The 17,293-nt window shown below is 42.2% G+C and overlaps 2 protein-coding genes across 2 annotated transcripts in view; one reads left to right on the forward strand and one right to left on the reverse strand.

Annotated features, from left to right (window-relative positions):
• LOC110497449 (choline transporter-like protein 1) overlaps window positions 1-7,578 on the forward strand; it is a 36,846-nt gene extending 29,268 nt beyond the window's left edge. Inside the window, exons 12-16 of the mRNA XM_021573554.2 lie at window positions 4,883-4,966; window positions 5,127-5,264; window positions 5,407-5,643; window positions 6,428-6,508; window positions 6,637-7,578. Of these exons, the coding sequence (XP_021429229.2) occupies window positions 4,883-4,966; window positions 5,127-5,264; window positions 5,407-5,643; window positions 6,428-6,508; window positions 6,637-6,663 (567 nt within the window). The 3' untranslated portion in view covers window positions 6,664-7,578. The remainder of the gene's footprint in view (window positions 1-4,882; window positions 4,967-5,126; window positions 5,265-5,406; window positions 5,644-6,427; window positions 6,509-6,636) is intronic.
• Window positions 7,579-12,659: 5,081 nt separating this feature from the next.
• LOC110497450 (E3 ubiquitin-protein ligase TRIM39-like) lies at window positions 12,660-15,636 on the reverse strand. The gene has a single exon (XM_021573556.2). It carries the CDS (start codon window positions 15,573-15,575, stop codon window positions 13,959-13,961), a length of 1,617 nt encoding a protein of 538 aa, XP_021429231.2. The 5' UTR covers window positions 15,576-15,636; the 3' UTR covers window positions 12,660-13,958.
• Window positions 15,637-17,293: the final 1,657 nt, after the last annotated feature.

Raw genomic sequence — 17,293 nt, forward strand, 5'->3', positions numbered from 1 at the left:
CCAGTTCTCTGCTGCTAATGACTGGAATGAATTGCAAAAATCACTGAAGCTGGAGACTTATATCTCCCTCACTAACTTTAAGCATCAGCTGTCAGAGCAACTTAACGATCACAGCACCTCTACACAGCCCATCTGTAAATAGCCCACCCAACTACCTCATTCCCCAAATTGTTATTTATTCTTGCTCTTTTTGCACCCCAGTATCTCTACTTGCACATCATCATCTGGACATCTATCACTCCGGTGTTAATGCTAAATTATAATTATTTTGCCACTATGGCCTATTTATTGCCTTACCTCCCTAATCTTACTACATTTGCACACACTGTATGTAGAGTTTTCTGTTGTGTTATTGACTGTACGTTTGTTTATCCCACGTGTAACTCTGTGTTGTTTTTGTCGCAGTGCTTTGCTTTATCTTGGCCAGGTCGCAGTTGTAAATGAGAACGTGTTCTCAACTGGCCTACCTGGTTAAATAAAGGTGAAATAGAATAAAATTAATAAAACATCTGTGGAGAAATGGCTGGACAACAGGCCTCACCAAAAAAAAAAACGCATGGTTCCACAGAATAGCAACTGGGATGGACCCCGAGGCGAATGTGGCTTCTTCATCAACATCTTTCGTTAATAAAATAATGATAAAAATACTCTTTCAAAATGCAGATGTTTATTTTGTTATGGATCCATAACGAATTACTATGGGAATAAATATCACTGAATGACAGAAATATTGGAACAAAGTAGGCTTGTATCCATGCCTGGGCCTGCAGGACACAGAGTTCTTTGTTTTGTCGGACACTACAGGGTCGAAAACTACAGAACAGTACAAAACAAGAGAACACATTATTCATCCACAGCTACTTCGAAGTCTGTGGAGGGCTGAGTACATCCTTTATTGTATTCACTTATACAGTATCAACATGATATTAACTTATAGAGCTAATAAGAGACTAAAATAACTGTGGGTAAATACAGTGCCTTCAGAAAGTATTCATCATTCATCCCATGACTTATTCCACATTTTGCTGTGTTACAGCCTGATTTCAAAATTGATTCAGTTGATTGTTTTTATTACCCATCTACACACATACACAATAATGACAAAGTGAAAACATGTTTTTTTGAAAATACATTGAAATTGAAATACAGAAATATCTAATTCACGTAAGTATTCATACCCCTGAGTCAATACTTTGTAGAAACACTTTTGGCGGCGATTACAGCTTTGAGTCATCTTGGGTATGTCTGTATCAGCTTTGCACATCTGGATTTGGGGATTTTCTCCCATTCTTCCTTGCAGATTTTCTCAATCTCTGTTAAGTTTAATTGGGGAGCGGTGGTGAACAGCAATCTTCAAGTCTTTCCACAGATTTTCAATGTGTTTCAAGCCTGAGCTGTGGCTGGGCTACTTAAGGACTTTCACATTCTTGTTCTGAAGCCATTCCAGCATTGCTTTGGCTGTATGCTTGGGGTCATTGTCCTGTTGGAACATAAATCTTCACCCCAGTCTAAGGTTGTTTGCACTCTGAAGAAGGTTCTCATCAAAGGAATTGCCTGTATTTGGCTCCATTCATTGTTCCCTCTGTCCTTACCAGTCTCTGCCGCTGAAAAGCATCCCCATAGCATGATACTGCCACCACCATGCCTGTGCTGGTTTTCTTCAGACATTGTGCTCTGCAGTCATGCCAAAGAGTTACATCAGACCACAGAATCTTTTGCTTTATGCTCTGTCTTTCATTTGCCTTTTTGCAATCTCCAGGCGTGCTATCATGTGCCTTTTTCTCGGGTGGTTTTCGTCTGGCCGTTCTCCCATCAAGCCCATATTGGTGAAGTGCTGTAGAGACTGTTGTTCCCCCATCTCAGCTAAGGACTCTGTAGTTGTGTTAGTGTGGTCATTGGATTCTAGGTCACCTCCCTGACTAAGGTCATTCTTGCCTGGTTGCTCAGTTTGGTTGGACGGTAGCTCCAGGCAGAGTCTGGGTAGTTCCATGTTTTTTTAAATTTCCCAATGATGGAGACAACTGTGCTCTTGGAAACTATCAACACTCTAGAAATTGTTTTATACCCTTCCCAGATATATGCCTCATCACAATTCTATCTCGGGAGATCTACGGACAGTTCCTTAGACTTCATGGTTTACTGTAGTTTCTGCTCTGACATTGCCCTGTCAACTGCGGGACCTTTATATAGACAGTAGTGTTTCTTTATAAATCATGTACAAACAATTGAATTGGCCACAGGTGTACTCCAATCAAGTTGTTTTGTGACATCTCAGGGATGATCAAAGGATATTGGATGTGTCTGAGCTCAATTTGTAGTGTCATTGCAAAGGGGTGTGAATACTTATGTAAATGAGATATTCCTGTTTTCACTTTGCATTATGGGGAATTGTGTGTTGATGGGTGAACAAAATAATATATTTAATCCATTTGAATTCAGGCTGTAACACAACAAATTGTGGAGTAAGTCAAGGGGTATGAATATTTTCTGAAGGTGCACTGTAGGTAGAAATGAATAATCAAAGCAACATAACTTGTATTACTTATTTAAGTTAATGCCAGTTGAGTTTTCATTGTCAGTAAGCACAAGCATTTATTATCCATATTAAGATGTACAGAACCATTTTCATTTCATGATGACATTTCAGAGGAAACCTGTGAACATTCTAATCACGTGACATGTCAATCTGACTAAATACACACATTTTGATGATTTGTAAATTGTCTGTTGCAAAACAACAGTCCCCTCATTGTTTAACCAGTCTGTGTGATTGACATGAGAGATGATGAGAAGGGCTGAGTTTTTGCGATCAGTATTATTACAGGATTCAAAGAATGGAAAGAGTGTCTCTGTAAAGGTGCAGACATTGGAAGAGTAGATATGAGACCTGGCCTCCACATCATAAAAGGAGACCTGACCCTCCACATAGTCCACAAACAACCCCACCTTCTGGGGCTTCTCAGCAGTCCATTCTCAGGGCTCAGTGTGATTTTACCCTTCCTGTCAATGGACTCTCTGGCCACTTCTACATCCCAGTCAGTCTTCCCCTTAACCGTCACCTCATAGTAAAATCTCCCAGAGGAGAAGCCATCCTTTCAGAGGGTCATAGCATAACGATCAAATCTTTTTGGATTGTCCGGAAGATTCTGTGGTGTGTTTCCATGTCTTACTTGTTTCCCGTCTTCAGACAGGATCAGACTGGAATGTGCTGTATCAGGGTCCAGAGACGTAAATGTGATTTCAGGCAGCTTCTCCATCTCTTTATTCAGCGTCCAGCTAAGACAAAAGCTCTCCTCGCGGTCCCCACACACATATCACTGAGAACACTGAACTCAGTGATTTACTGCCCCAGCTCTTTAGAGCCCTTCAGCCTGCCTCTCTACTGCCTTCTGTTTCTCCTCAATCACCTCAACACGCTCAGCCTGGCTTTTCTCAATGGATTTCACCAGAGTACTGAAGAACTGCACACACTCTGCTATCGCTCTGTCTGCATCACTCTTCCTCTGTATGGACAGTGTCATAAGTCTTGTGGTCTGTTTCAGTGCAGAACTGACACACACACGCCTGGTCATTACAGAACACCTCCAGGGGTCTGTCATGCTTCTTACAGATCCTGTCTTACAGGTTCTCCACAGGGTCGATCAGCTTGTGTCTCTTGAATGCTGGGGCTATCTGATGAGGCTCCAGGTGAGTTTCACAGTAAGAGGCCAGACACACCAGGCAGGACTTCAGGGCACCGAGGTTCATCACAGTGCACATGTCACAGGGCTTTTTTGTCAACGTTTGGGAGGGGACTCATCTTTACCCCTGTCTCTCATCCTTTTAAAATTCTCTACAACCTCTCTGAAGGTCGTGTCGACACGAAGCTCAAGTCGTCTGGAGAATTGCTCCTGTCGGACATCGACACAGGTCCTTGCCGTTCCGGTACTTTGTGACAAAGACCATGCAGAAGTTGTGTCCACACGAAGTGGAGACTGGCTCAGTGAACACATCCAGACAGATAGAGCACATACACTGCTCTTCAGACAGGAGACTGCTGGAGGAAGCCATATTTAGAGAGCGAGAGAGCAAACACTCTCTGAAATACTTAAGATCAAAATACTAAAAGACTCCAGCTCCAGATTATAATCAATCAATAATGCATTATATATATATATATATATTTTTTACAGAGCATTATTTATTTACTCTAATGACAGAAATTAATCAATTTTCTAAATATAGTTAAACACTGCTATGGTAGATGAAGAAAACAGGAGATGACCATAAACTGTTATCAGGTAACATTTCTTCACCAATCCTTGTAAATCTCTACTGACCTGTGTCTGTGTAAAAGAGTGTGGGCGTGTTCTCCGATGTTTATTTATAGTATCAACAAAACGACCGGAGAGTCAGCATCGTGAAGATACTTTTCTGAAGAGTTTGAGGGTGTTTACTCGTGTGCACAACATACAGTAGTAGGTGTATCCCACCCAGTGCTGTTCTGTGCTCTGGAACAGAATTAACCCTTCACATGGCTTATCTCTGTCTTCATTCTTGATACATTCTTTTACCATTTCAAAATCAAACAAGGTTGAACAGTTTAAACAGGAGTGTTCTATTTGTTTTTTACTGATTTAGGTCGAAAAAGTGTGAATCAGAAATGTTTAAACATAAAGACCTATTGCAGGTGTATGGAAGGTTTTCAGACAACAACAACAGTTAAAATTCCACACTGGGATGAAAAAATAGTGGCATTCTTGGCAGATTTGACAATTAATTAAGAAGCAAGACATATCCCAGATTGTGTTGTTAAACGTTCTCGCTTTCACTTACCAATTACCAGTTTGTCAAGTCAGACAATGGGTGGAGAACTAAAACTGAATGTGTTTTCTGTTGGTAGGAAAATGCCTGTGCTCGCTGTATGCTGAAAGCCTGCATCTGCTGCTTGTGGTGCCTGAAGAAGTGTCTAACATACCTGAATCAAGTAAGTGTCCTATCAGACTGATTGTCATCTAAGATGTGGATTATTCTCACTATTACACACATTATATCATTGACAACAGTCTATTTTACAAGGGAGACTCATTCCAAGATGACACATTGTTATTGACGATACTTCTGTCCTCTGTCTGTTTTCACCACAGAACGCGTACACGGCCACAGCGATCAACAGCACCAGTTTCTGTACGTCGGCGTGCGATGCCTTTGTCATCCTGGTAGAGAATGCCCTCAGAGTGGCCACCATCAACACCGTGGGGGACTTTGTCCTCTTCCTGGGAAAGGTAACGGCCACATAGCGACGCCATTTTCGCGATATTTCAAGCATAGTAATACTATTTGATCTATCACCCTCTCTTTTTTTCTTTTCTCCCTTTCCCACCCCCACTTTTCTCCATCTTTCCCTGTGTGTGTGTGTGTGTCCAGGTACTGATCGTCTCCTGCACAGCGTTCGTCGGTGTACTGTCGCTCAACTACCAGCGTGACTACACGGTATGGGTGCTGCCCCTGCTCATCGTCTGCCTGTTCTCCTGGCTGGTGGCCCACTGCTTCCTATCTGTCTTTGAGATTGTGGTGGACGTGCTCTTCCTCTGCTTTGCCGTGGACACCAAGCACAACGACGGCAGCCCCGGCCGAGAGTTCTACATGGACAAAGCCCTCATGGTGAGGGGAAGGGAGGCGAGGCTGGGTGGGAGATTATGGCTGGGTCCCCGATTCTCCACCAGTCATGGATTAAAAGCAATGGATTGGTGTAATCACAGATAACAATGAAAAGAAATGTCTTAAAAAAATGTATCTTACCAGTCGTGGCGTGGCAAGATCTGGTGGGACCATTCTAGCCAATGTGTGGGCAGATACGCAGATACGCGTGTGAACAACAGGCACAACTCCGACAGGCACAGCTTGCCGGGATTTCGCGTGTCCTACTTATGTCAGTACAACTGAAACAACCTAAGCATTACGAGACTTCTATTCGATCAGATAAGCCTCATGTAGTAATTAAACCATACCATTTTTTGCTAAACAAATTTGACCCTCATTGACCTCCATACAAAAACACCATCTGCTGGAGAAGACACATCTTGGGCCCAGTTATCCCTCTCACGTCGCCTTTTCCTCTCTGCTGCAATCGCAGGCTAGAGGGAGTTTCCACCATTGTTCAATTCTTTGGTAGAATTGTGGAGAATCGGGACTTAGCCTTATATATATATCTCTCTGTTCCATTATCCACACTAACATTCCAATGTATCAGGCAACACATCCTCACTGGTATGCTAGTGTGGGTAATGGAATGTAGCCATTGTTTTTGCAGAGTGCCACTTTTGAATCCATTTCTATATGGTGAATAGTGTTTATGTAAGTATTGCACCAAACTCGCCTTGTTACCTCAACACCCGACACACACATTCACCCTTGCTCTTCTTTCTCCCTCTACCTCTCTCTGTAGGAGTTTGTAGAGAACAGTAAAAAAATGGCGGGAAGGGACCGGGCCGAGGCAGGTGGAGACAGTCGTGAGATGAAGCCCATGGTGAGTTAACAAAACTTTTCCAACAGAATGCATTCACTTACTTCCATAGTCTAGAGTCATACACCCAAAATGACGATGCTGATGAAGACAATAGTAAAGATTAACACTCCATTTGTTTGTTGTTGTAGACTCATGGAGGAGGGACTTTTGCTTGACCAAACCAAACCAGAAGACGGAAACCAAAAGGCATTCTAAACGTTTCCAGGATATCACTCCAGTCCCAGGGACGACAATATTTTTGATAACCTGTTTATTAATTTATGGCACACTATACATGAAAGCTTCGTTTTTTTTAAAAAGCACAATGTCTTTTTGTAGCACATCCGTCAATAATATTGTTAGTGTAGTTTTGCGGTATTGTACAGGCTGTGGAGTTGGTGTTTTTTAGTTTAGCTTCTTGTGTGTGTGGAAGTATTGTGTGAGATATTTATTCAAATGCAGCATGTCATCACTGTTGTTGTTTTTTTTAACTACTAATATTGTACAATGCAAGTGTTTGTATATCAATGTCTTTTTACATTGTGGTAATGAGGATCATGGTCGCTACTTACGCTGCACTGGTACATCTAATTCGATTGTGACAAATAACTAGCATAACAGATGATCAACAGACACTTTTCTCTGTGGAAAACTCCAACCCCAATGTCTTTTGACCCTGTTGAAAGATTTCCTTCATGGAATAGAAGAAAAAACTAATTCTGCGTTTAGATTTTTTTTTTTTAACAGGATCAGTGAAAAGCCAGCTCCCAATGGAGCATTTTACTGTTGTAAATCAAACATGAAATAGCCAGTGCTATGTACTATGATAAGGATGTTCATATTGGTTATTAGTATTTTGAAATGCAGGTCCAACAAGTACTGAGGTGTCTTATGTCAAAGGCAAACCATAATGGAAAATCCCTATATTGTGGCAACGTTGAGTCATTACTCCTGATTTGAGTTTGGAATACTGTATCCATAGAAAAAGCGATTCCCTATGACTGTATCTCTATTCGTGAATGCAAACAGAGTTTTATCCCAGAATATTTTGGATTACATTTTGATACAGAGAAATAAAACAACAAAAAGAAGCCGTGTCCACTTGTGTTTGTGAGAGCTGTGGGCAAGAGAGAATCAGTTCCAGTAGGGACATGGGTTTGTGTCTGGATGTCATTAAGATATCCACTCAGGAAAAAACATTAAAACAAAATACCCAATAATAAATACAATATAAAAACTCAGCAAAAAAAAAATGTTTCTCTCACTGCGTTTATTTTCAGCAAACTTAACATGTGTAAATATTTGTATGAACATAAGATTCAACAACTGAAACATAAACTGAACATGTTCCACTGACATGTGACTAACAGAAATGGAATAATATGTCCCTGAAAAAGGGTGGGTCAAAATCAAAGTAACAGTCAGTATCTGGTGTGGCCACCAGCTGCATTAAGTACTGCAGTGGATCTCATCATGGACAGCACCAGATATGCCAGTTCTTGCTGTGAGATGTTTCCCCACTCTTCCACCAAGGCACCTGCAAGTTCCCGGACATTTCTGGGGGAAATGACCCGAGCCCTCACCCTCCTATCCAACAGGTCCCAAACGTGCTCAATGGGATTGAGATCCGGGCTCTTCGCTGGGCCATGGCAGAACACTGACATTCCTGTCTTGCAGGAAATCACACACAGAACGAGCAGTATGGCTGGTGGCATTGTCATGCTGGAGGGTCAAGTCAGGATGAGCCTGCAGGAAGGGTACCACATGAGGGAGGAGGATGTCTTCCCTGTAACACACAGCATTGAGATTGCCTGCAATGACAACAAGCTCAGTCCGATGATGCTGTGACCCTCCACCTCCAAATCAATCCCGCTCCAGAGTGCAGGTTTTGGTGTAACACTCATTCCTTCGATGATAAACGTGAATCCGACCATCACCCCTGGTGAGACAAAACCGCGCCTCGTCAGTGAAGAGCACTTTTTGCCAGTCCTGTCTGGTCCAGCAACGGTGGGTTTGCACCCATGGGCGACGTTGTTGCCGGTGATGTCTGGTGAGGACCTGCCTTACAACAAGGCCTATAAGCCCTTAGTCCAGCCTCTCTCTGCCTATTGCGGACAGTCTGAGCACTGATGGAAGGATTGTGCGTTCCTGGTGTAACTCGGGCAGTTGTTGTTGCCATCCTGTGCCTGTCCCGCAGGTGTGATGTTCGGATGTACCGATCCTGTGCAGGTGTTGTTACGCATGGTCTGCCACTGCGAGGACGATCAGCTGTCCGTTCTGTCTCCCTGTAGCGCTGTCTTAGGCGTCTCACAGTACGGACATTGCAATTTATTGCCATGGCCACATCTACAGTCCTCATTTCTCCTTGCAGCATGCCTAAGGCACGTTCACGCAGATCATAATCTTTCTTTTGGTGTTTTTCAGAGCCAGTAGAAAGGACTCTTTAGTGTCCTAAGTTTTCATAACTGTGACCTTAATTGCCTACCATCTGTAAGCTGTAAATGTCTTAACGAACGTTCCACAGGTACATGTTCATTAATTGTTTATGGTTAATTGAAGAAGCATGGGAAACAGTGTTTAAACCCTTTACAATGAAGATCTGTGAAGTTATTTGGATTTTTATGTTTGAAAGACAGGGTCCTGAAAAAGGGACTTTATTTGATAAGTTTATATATATATATATATATATATACAGTGGGGAGAACAAGTATTTGATACACTGCTGATTTTGCAGGTTTTCCTACTTACAAAGCATGTAGAGGTCTGTAATTTTTATCATAGGTACACTTCTGTGAGAGACGGAATCTAATACAAAAATCCAGAAAATCTCATTGTATGATTTTTAAGTAATTAATTTGCATTTTATTACATGACATAAGTATTTGATCACCTACCAACCAGTAAGAATTCCAATCAAAAAGACTCCAGGGATACAATTGTAGACCTGCACAAGGTTGGGATGGGCTACAGGACAATAGGCAAGCAGCTTGGTGAGAAGGCAACAACTGTTGGCACAGTTGGGGCTGGGGCTCCATGCAAGATCTCACCTCGTGGGGCATCAATGATCATGAGGAAGGTGAGGGATCAGCCCAGAACTACACGGCAGGACCTGGTCAATGACCTGAAGAGAGCTGGGACCACAGTCTCAAAGAAAACCATTAGTAACACACCACGCCGTCATGGATTAAAATCCTGCAGCGCACGCAAGGTCCCCCTGCTCAAGCCAGCGCATGTCCAGGCCCGTCTGAAGTTTGCCAATGACCATCTGGATGATCCAGAGGAGGAATGGGAGAAGGTCATGTGGTCTGATGAGACAAAAATAGAGCTTTTTGGTCTAAACTCCACTCGCCGTGTTTGGAGGAAGAAGAAGGATGAGTACAACCCCAAGAACACCATCCCATTCGTGAAGCATGGAGGTGGAAACATCATTCTTTGGGGATGCTTTTCTGCAAAGGAGACAGGACGACTGCACTGTATTGAGGGGGGGATGGATGGGCTCATTGAAGATGGGTCATGGCTGGGTCTTCCAGCATGACAACGACCCGAAACACACAGCCAGGGCAACTAAGGAGTGGCTCCGTAAGAAGCATCTCAAGGTCCTGGAGTGGCCTAGCCAGTCTCCAGACCTGAACCCAATAGAAAATCTTTGGAGGGAGCTGAAAGTCCGTATTGCCCAGTGACAGCCCCGAAACCTGAAGGATCTGGAGAAGATCTGTATGGAGGAGTGGGCCAAAATCCCTGCTGCAGTGTGTGCAAACCTGGTCAAGAACTACAGGAAACGTATGATCTCTGTAATTGAAAACAAAAGTTTCTGTACCAAATATTAAGTTCTGCTTTTCTGATGCAAATTAATTACTTAAAAATCATACAATGTGATTTTCTGGATTTTCTCACAGTTGAAGTGTACCTATGATTAAAAATTACAGACATCTACATGCTTTGTAAGTAGGAAAACCTGCAAAATCGGCAGTGTATCAAATACTTGTTTTCCCCACTGTATGCATATATACACAGTACCAGTCAAATGTTTGGACACACCTACACATTCAAGGGTTTTTCTTTATTTGTACTATTTTCTACATTGTAGAATACATTTTGATGTCTTCACTATTATTGTAGAATAATAGTAAAGACATCAAATATTTTAGAAAAAGCTGTTGCGCAGCAACTCACGGCCTCCTCAAGACAATGTATACGAAACGCATCAGTCTGGTTTTAGACCCCATCATAGTGTGGCCAATGTGAAATGGCTAGCAAGTTAGCGGTGGTGCGCGCTAATAGTGTTTCAGTCGGTGACATCACTCGCTCTGAGACCTAGAAGTAGTTGATCCCCTTGCTCTGCAAGGGCCGTGGCTTTTGTGGCGCGATGGGTAACGATGCTTCGTGAGTGACTGTGGTTGATGTGTGCAGAGGGTCCCTGGTTTGAGCCCAGGTTGGGGCGAGGAGAGGGATGGAAGCCATACTGTTACAATAGCACTGAGATTGCACTTGTGAAGGTGGTAAATTACCTTTTAAGGGCGTCAGACCGAGGCTCTGCATCTGTCCTCGTGCTCCTAGACTTTAGTGCTGCTTTTGATACCATCGATCACCATATTCTTTTGGAGAGATTGGAAACCCAAATTGGTCTACACGGACAAGTTCTGGCCTGGTTTAGATTTGATCTGTCTGGAAAAGATACTGTATGTTTGTCTCTGTAGATGGTTTGTCCTGTGAGTGGGAGGCCCCGGTGCACAACTGAGCAAGAGGACAAGTACATTAGAGTGTCTAGTTTGAGAAACAGACGCCTCCAAGTCCTCAACTGGCAGCTTCATTAAATAGTACCCGCAATACACCAGTCTCAACGTCAACAGTGAATAGGCGACTCTGGGATGCTGGCCTTCTAGGCAGAGTTGCAAAGAAAAAGCCATATCTCAGACTGGCCAATAAAAAGAAAAGATTAAGATGGGCAAAAGAACACAGACACTGGACAGAGGAATTCTGCCTAGAAGGCCAGCATCCCAGAATCTCCTCTACAGCGTTGATGTTGAGACTGGTGTTTTGCTGGTACTATTTAATGAAACTGCCAGTTGAGGACTTGTGAGGCGACTGTTTCTCAAACTAGACACTTTAATGTACTTGTCCTCCTGCTCAGTTGTGCACCGATGCCTCCTCTTTCTATTCTGGTTAGGGCCAGTTTGTGCTGTTCTGTGAATGGAGTAGTATACAGCATTGTATGAGATCTTTAGTTTCTTGGCAATTTCTCACATGGAATAGATTTCATTTCTCAGAACAAGAATACACTGATGAGTTTCAGAAGAACGTTTTTTGTTTCTAGCCATTTTGAGCCTGTAAACAAACTCACAAATGCTGATACTCCAGATACTCAACTAGTCTAAAGGCCAGTTGTATTGATTCTTTAATCAGAACAACCCTTTTCAGCTGTGCTAACATAATTGCAAAATTGTTTTCTTATGATCAATTAGCCTTTTAAAATGATAAACTTGGATTAGCTAACACAACGTGCCATTGGAATATATGAGTGACGGTTGTTGATAATGGGCCTCGGTAAGCCTATGTAGATATTTCATAAAGAATCTGCCATTTCCAGCTACAATAGTCATTTACAACATTAACAATGTCTACAGTGTATTTCTGATCAATTTGATGTTATTTTAATGGACAAAAAAATAGCTTTCTTTAAAAAAACAAGGAAGTGTCTAAGTGACCCCAAACATTTGAATGGTAGCATATTGTAACGGCTCTCCTCTTCCTCTTCTGAGGAGGAGTAGCAAGGATCGGACCAATACGCAGCGTGGTAAGTGTCCATGATACTTTAATAAGAACTGAACACGACTCAATACGAAAATAACCAAGTGAATAGAAACAAAAAACAAAACAGTCCTGAATGGTGACACAAACAACAAAAACAGGAAACAATCACCCACCAAGCACAGGTGGGAAAAGGCTACCTAAGTATGATTCTCAATCAGAGACAACTAACGACACTTGCCTCTGATTGAGAACTATACCAGGCCAAACACAAAACACAACATAGAAAAACGAACATAGACAACCCACCCAACTCACGCCCTGACCATACTAAAACAAAGACATAACAAAAGAACTAAGGTCAGAACGTGACACATATATTAAAAATGTTTTACTTTGTTATTATCGGGTACTGTGTGTAAAAATATATATTTTGAGTTTGTGCTGTAACACAACAACATCTGGAATAAGTCAAGGGGTATGAGTACTTTCTGAAGGCACTGTACCATCAGCTCAAAAGAAAAGTATGTATTTTATCATATTCAGTCACTTTTCAGTCACTTTCCTAAACCAACAACCAGCTTATAGGCACATTATTTCCCTTATCACACACTGTCTTAGATCCACAGCCAGCTCCAAGGAAAAGTATGCCCTTTATCGAAGTACAGTACTGTGGAACCAGCTCAAAGGCTGAGTATGTCCTTTACCACATTCACTTATGCAGTATCAACAACCAGCTCAAAGGCTGAGTATGTCCTTTACCACATTCACTTATGCAGTATCAACAACCAGCTTAAAGGCTGAGTATGTCCTTTACCACATTCACTTATACAGTATCAACAACCAGCTCAAAGGCTGAGTATGTCCTTTACCACATTCACTTATGCAGTATCAACAACCAGCTCAAAGGCTGAGTATGTCCTTTACCACATTCACTTATGCAGTATCAACAACCAGCTTAAAGGCTGAGTATGTCCTTTACCACATTCACTTATACAGTATCAACAACCAGCTCAAAGGCTGAGTATGTCCTTTACCACATTCACTTATACAGTATCAACAACCAGCTCAAAGGCTGAGTATGTCCTTTACCACATTCACTTATACAGTATCAACAACCAGCTCAAAGGCTGAGTATGTCCTTTACCACATTCACTTATGCAGTATCAACAACCAGCTCAAAGGCTGAGTATGTCCTTTACCACATTCACTTATACAGTATCAACAACCAGCTTAAAGTCCTTTTTCACAATAACCTACATCCACAACCAGATCAAAGGAAAAGTAAGTCCTTTATCACTTTCACGTATACAGTATCAACAACCAGCTTAAAGATGCACAATAAAGAAATCACTCTGCCGTTTCCTGCTTGCTAAAATTCTAATAGTTCGCCTAATTTCAGTTTTTGACCCAAAAAAAGCAAGTATAGTGTTGAGAATCATTGTACCATCTAAACCGCTGTGAAATATATTTTCCACATCCCAAAATATTGTATTTTCAGCTGTTTGGAGGTGGTGTACAAAACCTGAAAGTAAAAGATGCCAAAATGAAATGTAATAACGGGAAGCATAGAAATAATGCACATACAACAGATCTACCGCTTTTTATACTTGCTTTGAATGAGAATGACAGATCTATAACTCACATTTCTTTGTGAATTTGGTCGGGTCGCCCAAAAAGTTACATATTGCAGCTTTAAAGAAAGATTAAGTCCTTTGTTTAATCAGTATTTGTGATTGACAGGAGAGATGACGAGAGGAGCTGCGTTTTTACCACTATCATCACTACAGGGACTGAAGAATGGGTAGATTTTCTCTGTAAAGATGCAGCAAGTGAAAGAGTAGATATGAGACCTGGCCTCCACATTATAAAAAGAGACCACACCCTCCTCATAATCCACAAACACCCCCACCTTCTGGGGCTTCTCGCTCAGGGAGAGACGGACTTGCGGTGAGGCACAGGCTGTGTACTCATTCCCATCCCTTAGCATCATAGTCCAAACTCCATGTTCAGGGCTCAGTGTGATATCCCCCTTCCTGTCAGTGGACTCTCTGGCAACTCCTAAATCCCACCTAGTCTTACCCTTAACCGTCACCTCATAGTAAAATCTCCCTGAGGAGAAGCCATCCTTTCCAAGGAGAACGATAAAACGATCAAACCTTTTTGGATTGTCCGGAAGATTCAGTTCCGTGTCTCCAGTTCTCACTTGTTTCCCATTGTCAGACAGGATGAGAAAGAGATTTGCTGTATCAGGGTCCAGTGTCACATCCACTGCATACTGCTGAATCCTCTTCAGTTTGACCTCAGGCAGCTTCTCCATCTCTTTATTCAATGTCTCCTCCAGCTGAGACACAGCTCTCCTCACAGCCCTGTGAACACTGATCTCAGACCAGTCCTTGGTGGGTGGAGGGGTGCACACCACGGATGTGAAGCTCTGGAGAAGTTGGAGGTGGTCCTCAGTGTGTGAGAGCTGCTTCAGCTCAGTGCTTCTCCTCTTTAGCTCAGTGATTTCCTGCTCTAGTTCTTTAATGAGCCCTTCAGCCTGCCTCTCTACTGCTTTCTGCTTCTCCTCAACCTCCTCAATGAGCCGAGCTTGGCCTTTCTCAATGGAGCGCACCAGAGCAGTGAAGACCTTTATGCTGTCTGCTATCTCCCTCTTTGCATCTCTTTTGCTGAGATGTACTGAGAGTTTAATCTCTTTAACTTTCTGCAGTAGCTCCTGGATAATCCTCTGCACTTCTGCCTCAGTTTTCCCCAGCTGAGCCTTCCTCTCTCCACACTCGTCCTCTATAGGAACAGTGTCATGAGTCTTGTGGTCTGTTTCAGTGCAGAACTGACACACACACGTCTGGTCAGTCCTACAGAACAGCTCCAGGAGTCTGTCGTGCTTCTTACAGATCCTGTCTTCCAGGTCCTCCACAGGGTCGATCAGCTTGTGTCTCTTGAATGCTGGGGATATTTGATGAGGCTCCAGGTGAGTCTTACAGTAAGATGCCAGACACACCTGGCATGACTTCAGGGCCTTGCGCTTCGTCCCAGTGCAGACGTCACAGTGCACTTTTCCAGGTTTGGCAGGGGACTCATCTTTACCTGTGTCTCTCAACAATTTATGATTCTCTATAATCTCTCTGAAGGTTGTGTTGACACGAAGCTTAGGTTGCCTGGAGAATTTCTCCTGACACAGTGGACATTGACACAGGTCGCTGCTATCCCAGTACTTTGTTATACAGGCCATGCAGAAGTTGTGTCCACACGAAGTGGAGACTGGCTCAGTGAACACATCCAGACAGATAGAGCACAGAAACTGCTCTTCAGACAGGAGACTGCTGGAGGAAGCCATATCTAGAAAGAAGGCGGAACTATAAATGATTTCCTGGAAAGAGTCAGCTCTTGATAGTTTCAGTGCCATCAACATGGCATTAAGGGATACAAACCAATCCTGTTTAACCACACAACATACATTATGCATTAATAAATTTACAAAATATAGCTTAACATAGGTACTGTAGAAAAGAAAACAGTTAGAATATAATAAGTTACACAATAGAATGTATCTTCACCTGCCCTGGTAAATCTCTACTCACTTGTGTGTGAGAGAGAGTGTGGGTTCTCTCTGATCTTTCTGACTGTAGTATCAAAAAAGCCCTGGAGACAGCTTAGCTGTCTAATGAAGATTTCTGAGGAGTTTGAGAGCGTTGGAGATAGTTTGCTCTTTTGCTGTTCAATCGTCTATCCACTTAAGTTTCACTTTGGCAACTTGACATCAAAATGCTCCTCCCCACCCAGTGCTGCTCTGCACTCTGTAACAGAATTAACCCTTCACGTTGCTGATCTCTCTCTTCTATCTTGATACATTGTTTAATCATCTAAAATCAAACCAGGTTGAACATCTTTAAACAGGAATGATCTAGGTAAAAAAAAGTGTGAATCAGAAATGTTAAACAAGGAATTATTGCAGATGTATGGAACGTTTTCCAAAGACGTAAAAAAAAAAGAATTTAAGTTCATGGGGATGAACAAATAAACACAGTCTAGGTGTCACGCCCTGGTCTTAGTATTTTGTGTTTTCTTTATTATTTTGGTCAGGCCAGGGTGTGACATGGGTTATTTATGTGGTGTGTTTTGTCTAGGGTTTTTTTGTAGGTTATGGGATTGTGGTTAGTGGGGTTGTCTAGAAAGGTCTATGGTTGCCTGGAGTGGTTCTCAATCAGAGGCAGGTGTTTATTGTTGTCTCTGATTGGGATCCATAATTAGGCAGCCATATTCTTTGAGTGTTTCCTGGGTGATTGTTCCTGTCTCTGTGTTTGTTTGCACCAGATAGGCTGTTTAGGTTTTTTCACGTTTATTGTTTTTGTATACTGTTCGTGTTTTCATCTTTATTAAAGATGTATACAAATAACCACGCTGCATTTTGGTCCGATCCCTGCTACACCTCCTCTTCAGAGGAAGAGGAGAAAGGAAACCGTTACACTAGGTAGATTTGAGCTTGCCCGATGACTCACACAGAATTCTTCCTCTGCTCTATTGATAAGAAACAAAGTTCATGGGTGTGGCGTTTGGCCATGGCAATGGGTCTGGGCAGCCAGGCAAGATTTGACCATTAGCAACAAGAAGTATCCCAGGAAAGGCATTTAAACATACTCACTTTCGCTCATACCGACCACCAGTTTGTCAAGTCAAATCAAATCACATTTTATAGGTCACATCACGTGTTTAGCAGATGTTATTGCGGGTGTAGCGAAATGCTTGTGTTTCTAGCTCTAACCGTGCAGTAATATCTAAAAAATAATGATCTAGCAATTTCACAACGATACACACAAAACACACAAATCTAAAATGAAGAAATGGAATTAAGAATATATAAATATTTGGACGAGCAATATCGGAGCAGCTTTGACTAAAATACATTAGAATAGAATAGAATGCAGTATAGATATACAGTGGGGCAAAAAAGTATTTAGTCAGCCACCAATTGTGCAAGTTCTCCAACTTAAAAAGATGAGAGGCCTGTAATTTTCATCATAGGTACACTTCTATGACAGACAAAATTAGAAAAAA

This window comes from Oncorhynchus mykiss, chromosome 19 (assembly GCF_013265735.2).
Source record: "Oncorhynchus mykiss isolate Arlee chromosome 19, USDA_OmykA_1.1, whole genome shotgun sequence".
Classification (NCBI taxonomy): domain Eukaryota; kingdom Metazoa; phylum Chordata; class Actinopteri; order Salmoniformes; family Salmonidae; genus Oncorhynchus; species Oncorhynchus mykiss.

Excerpts from the sequence above, each read along its gene's own strand:
- LOC110497450 (XM_021573556.2), bottom strand. The coding sequence starts at position 15,575 with ATGGCTTCCTCCAGCAGTCTCCTGTCTGAAGAGCAGTTTCTGTGCTCT.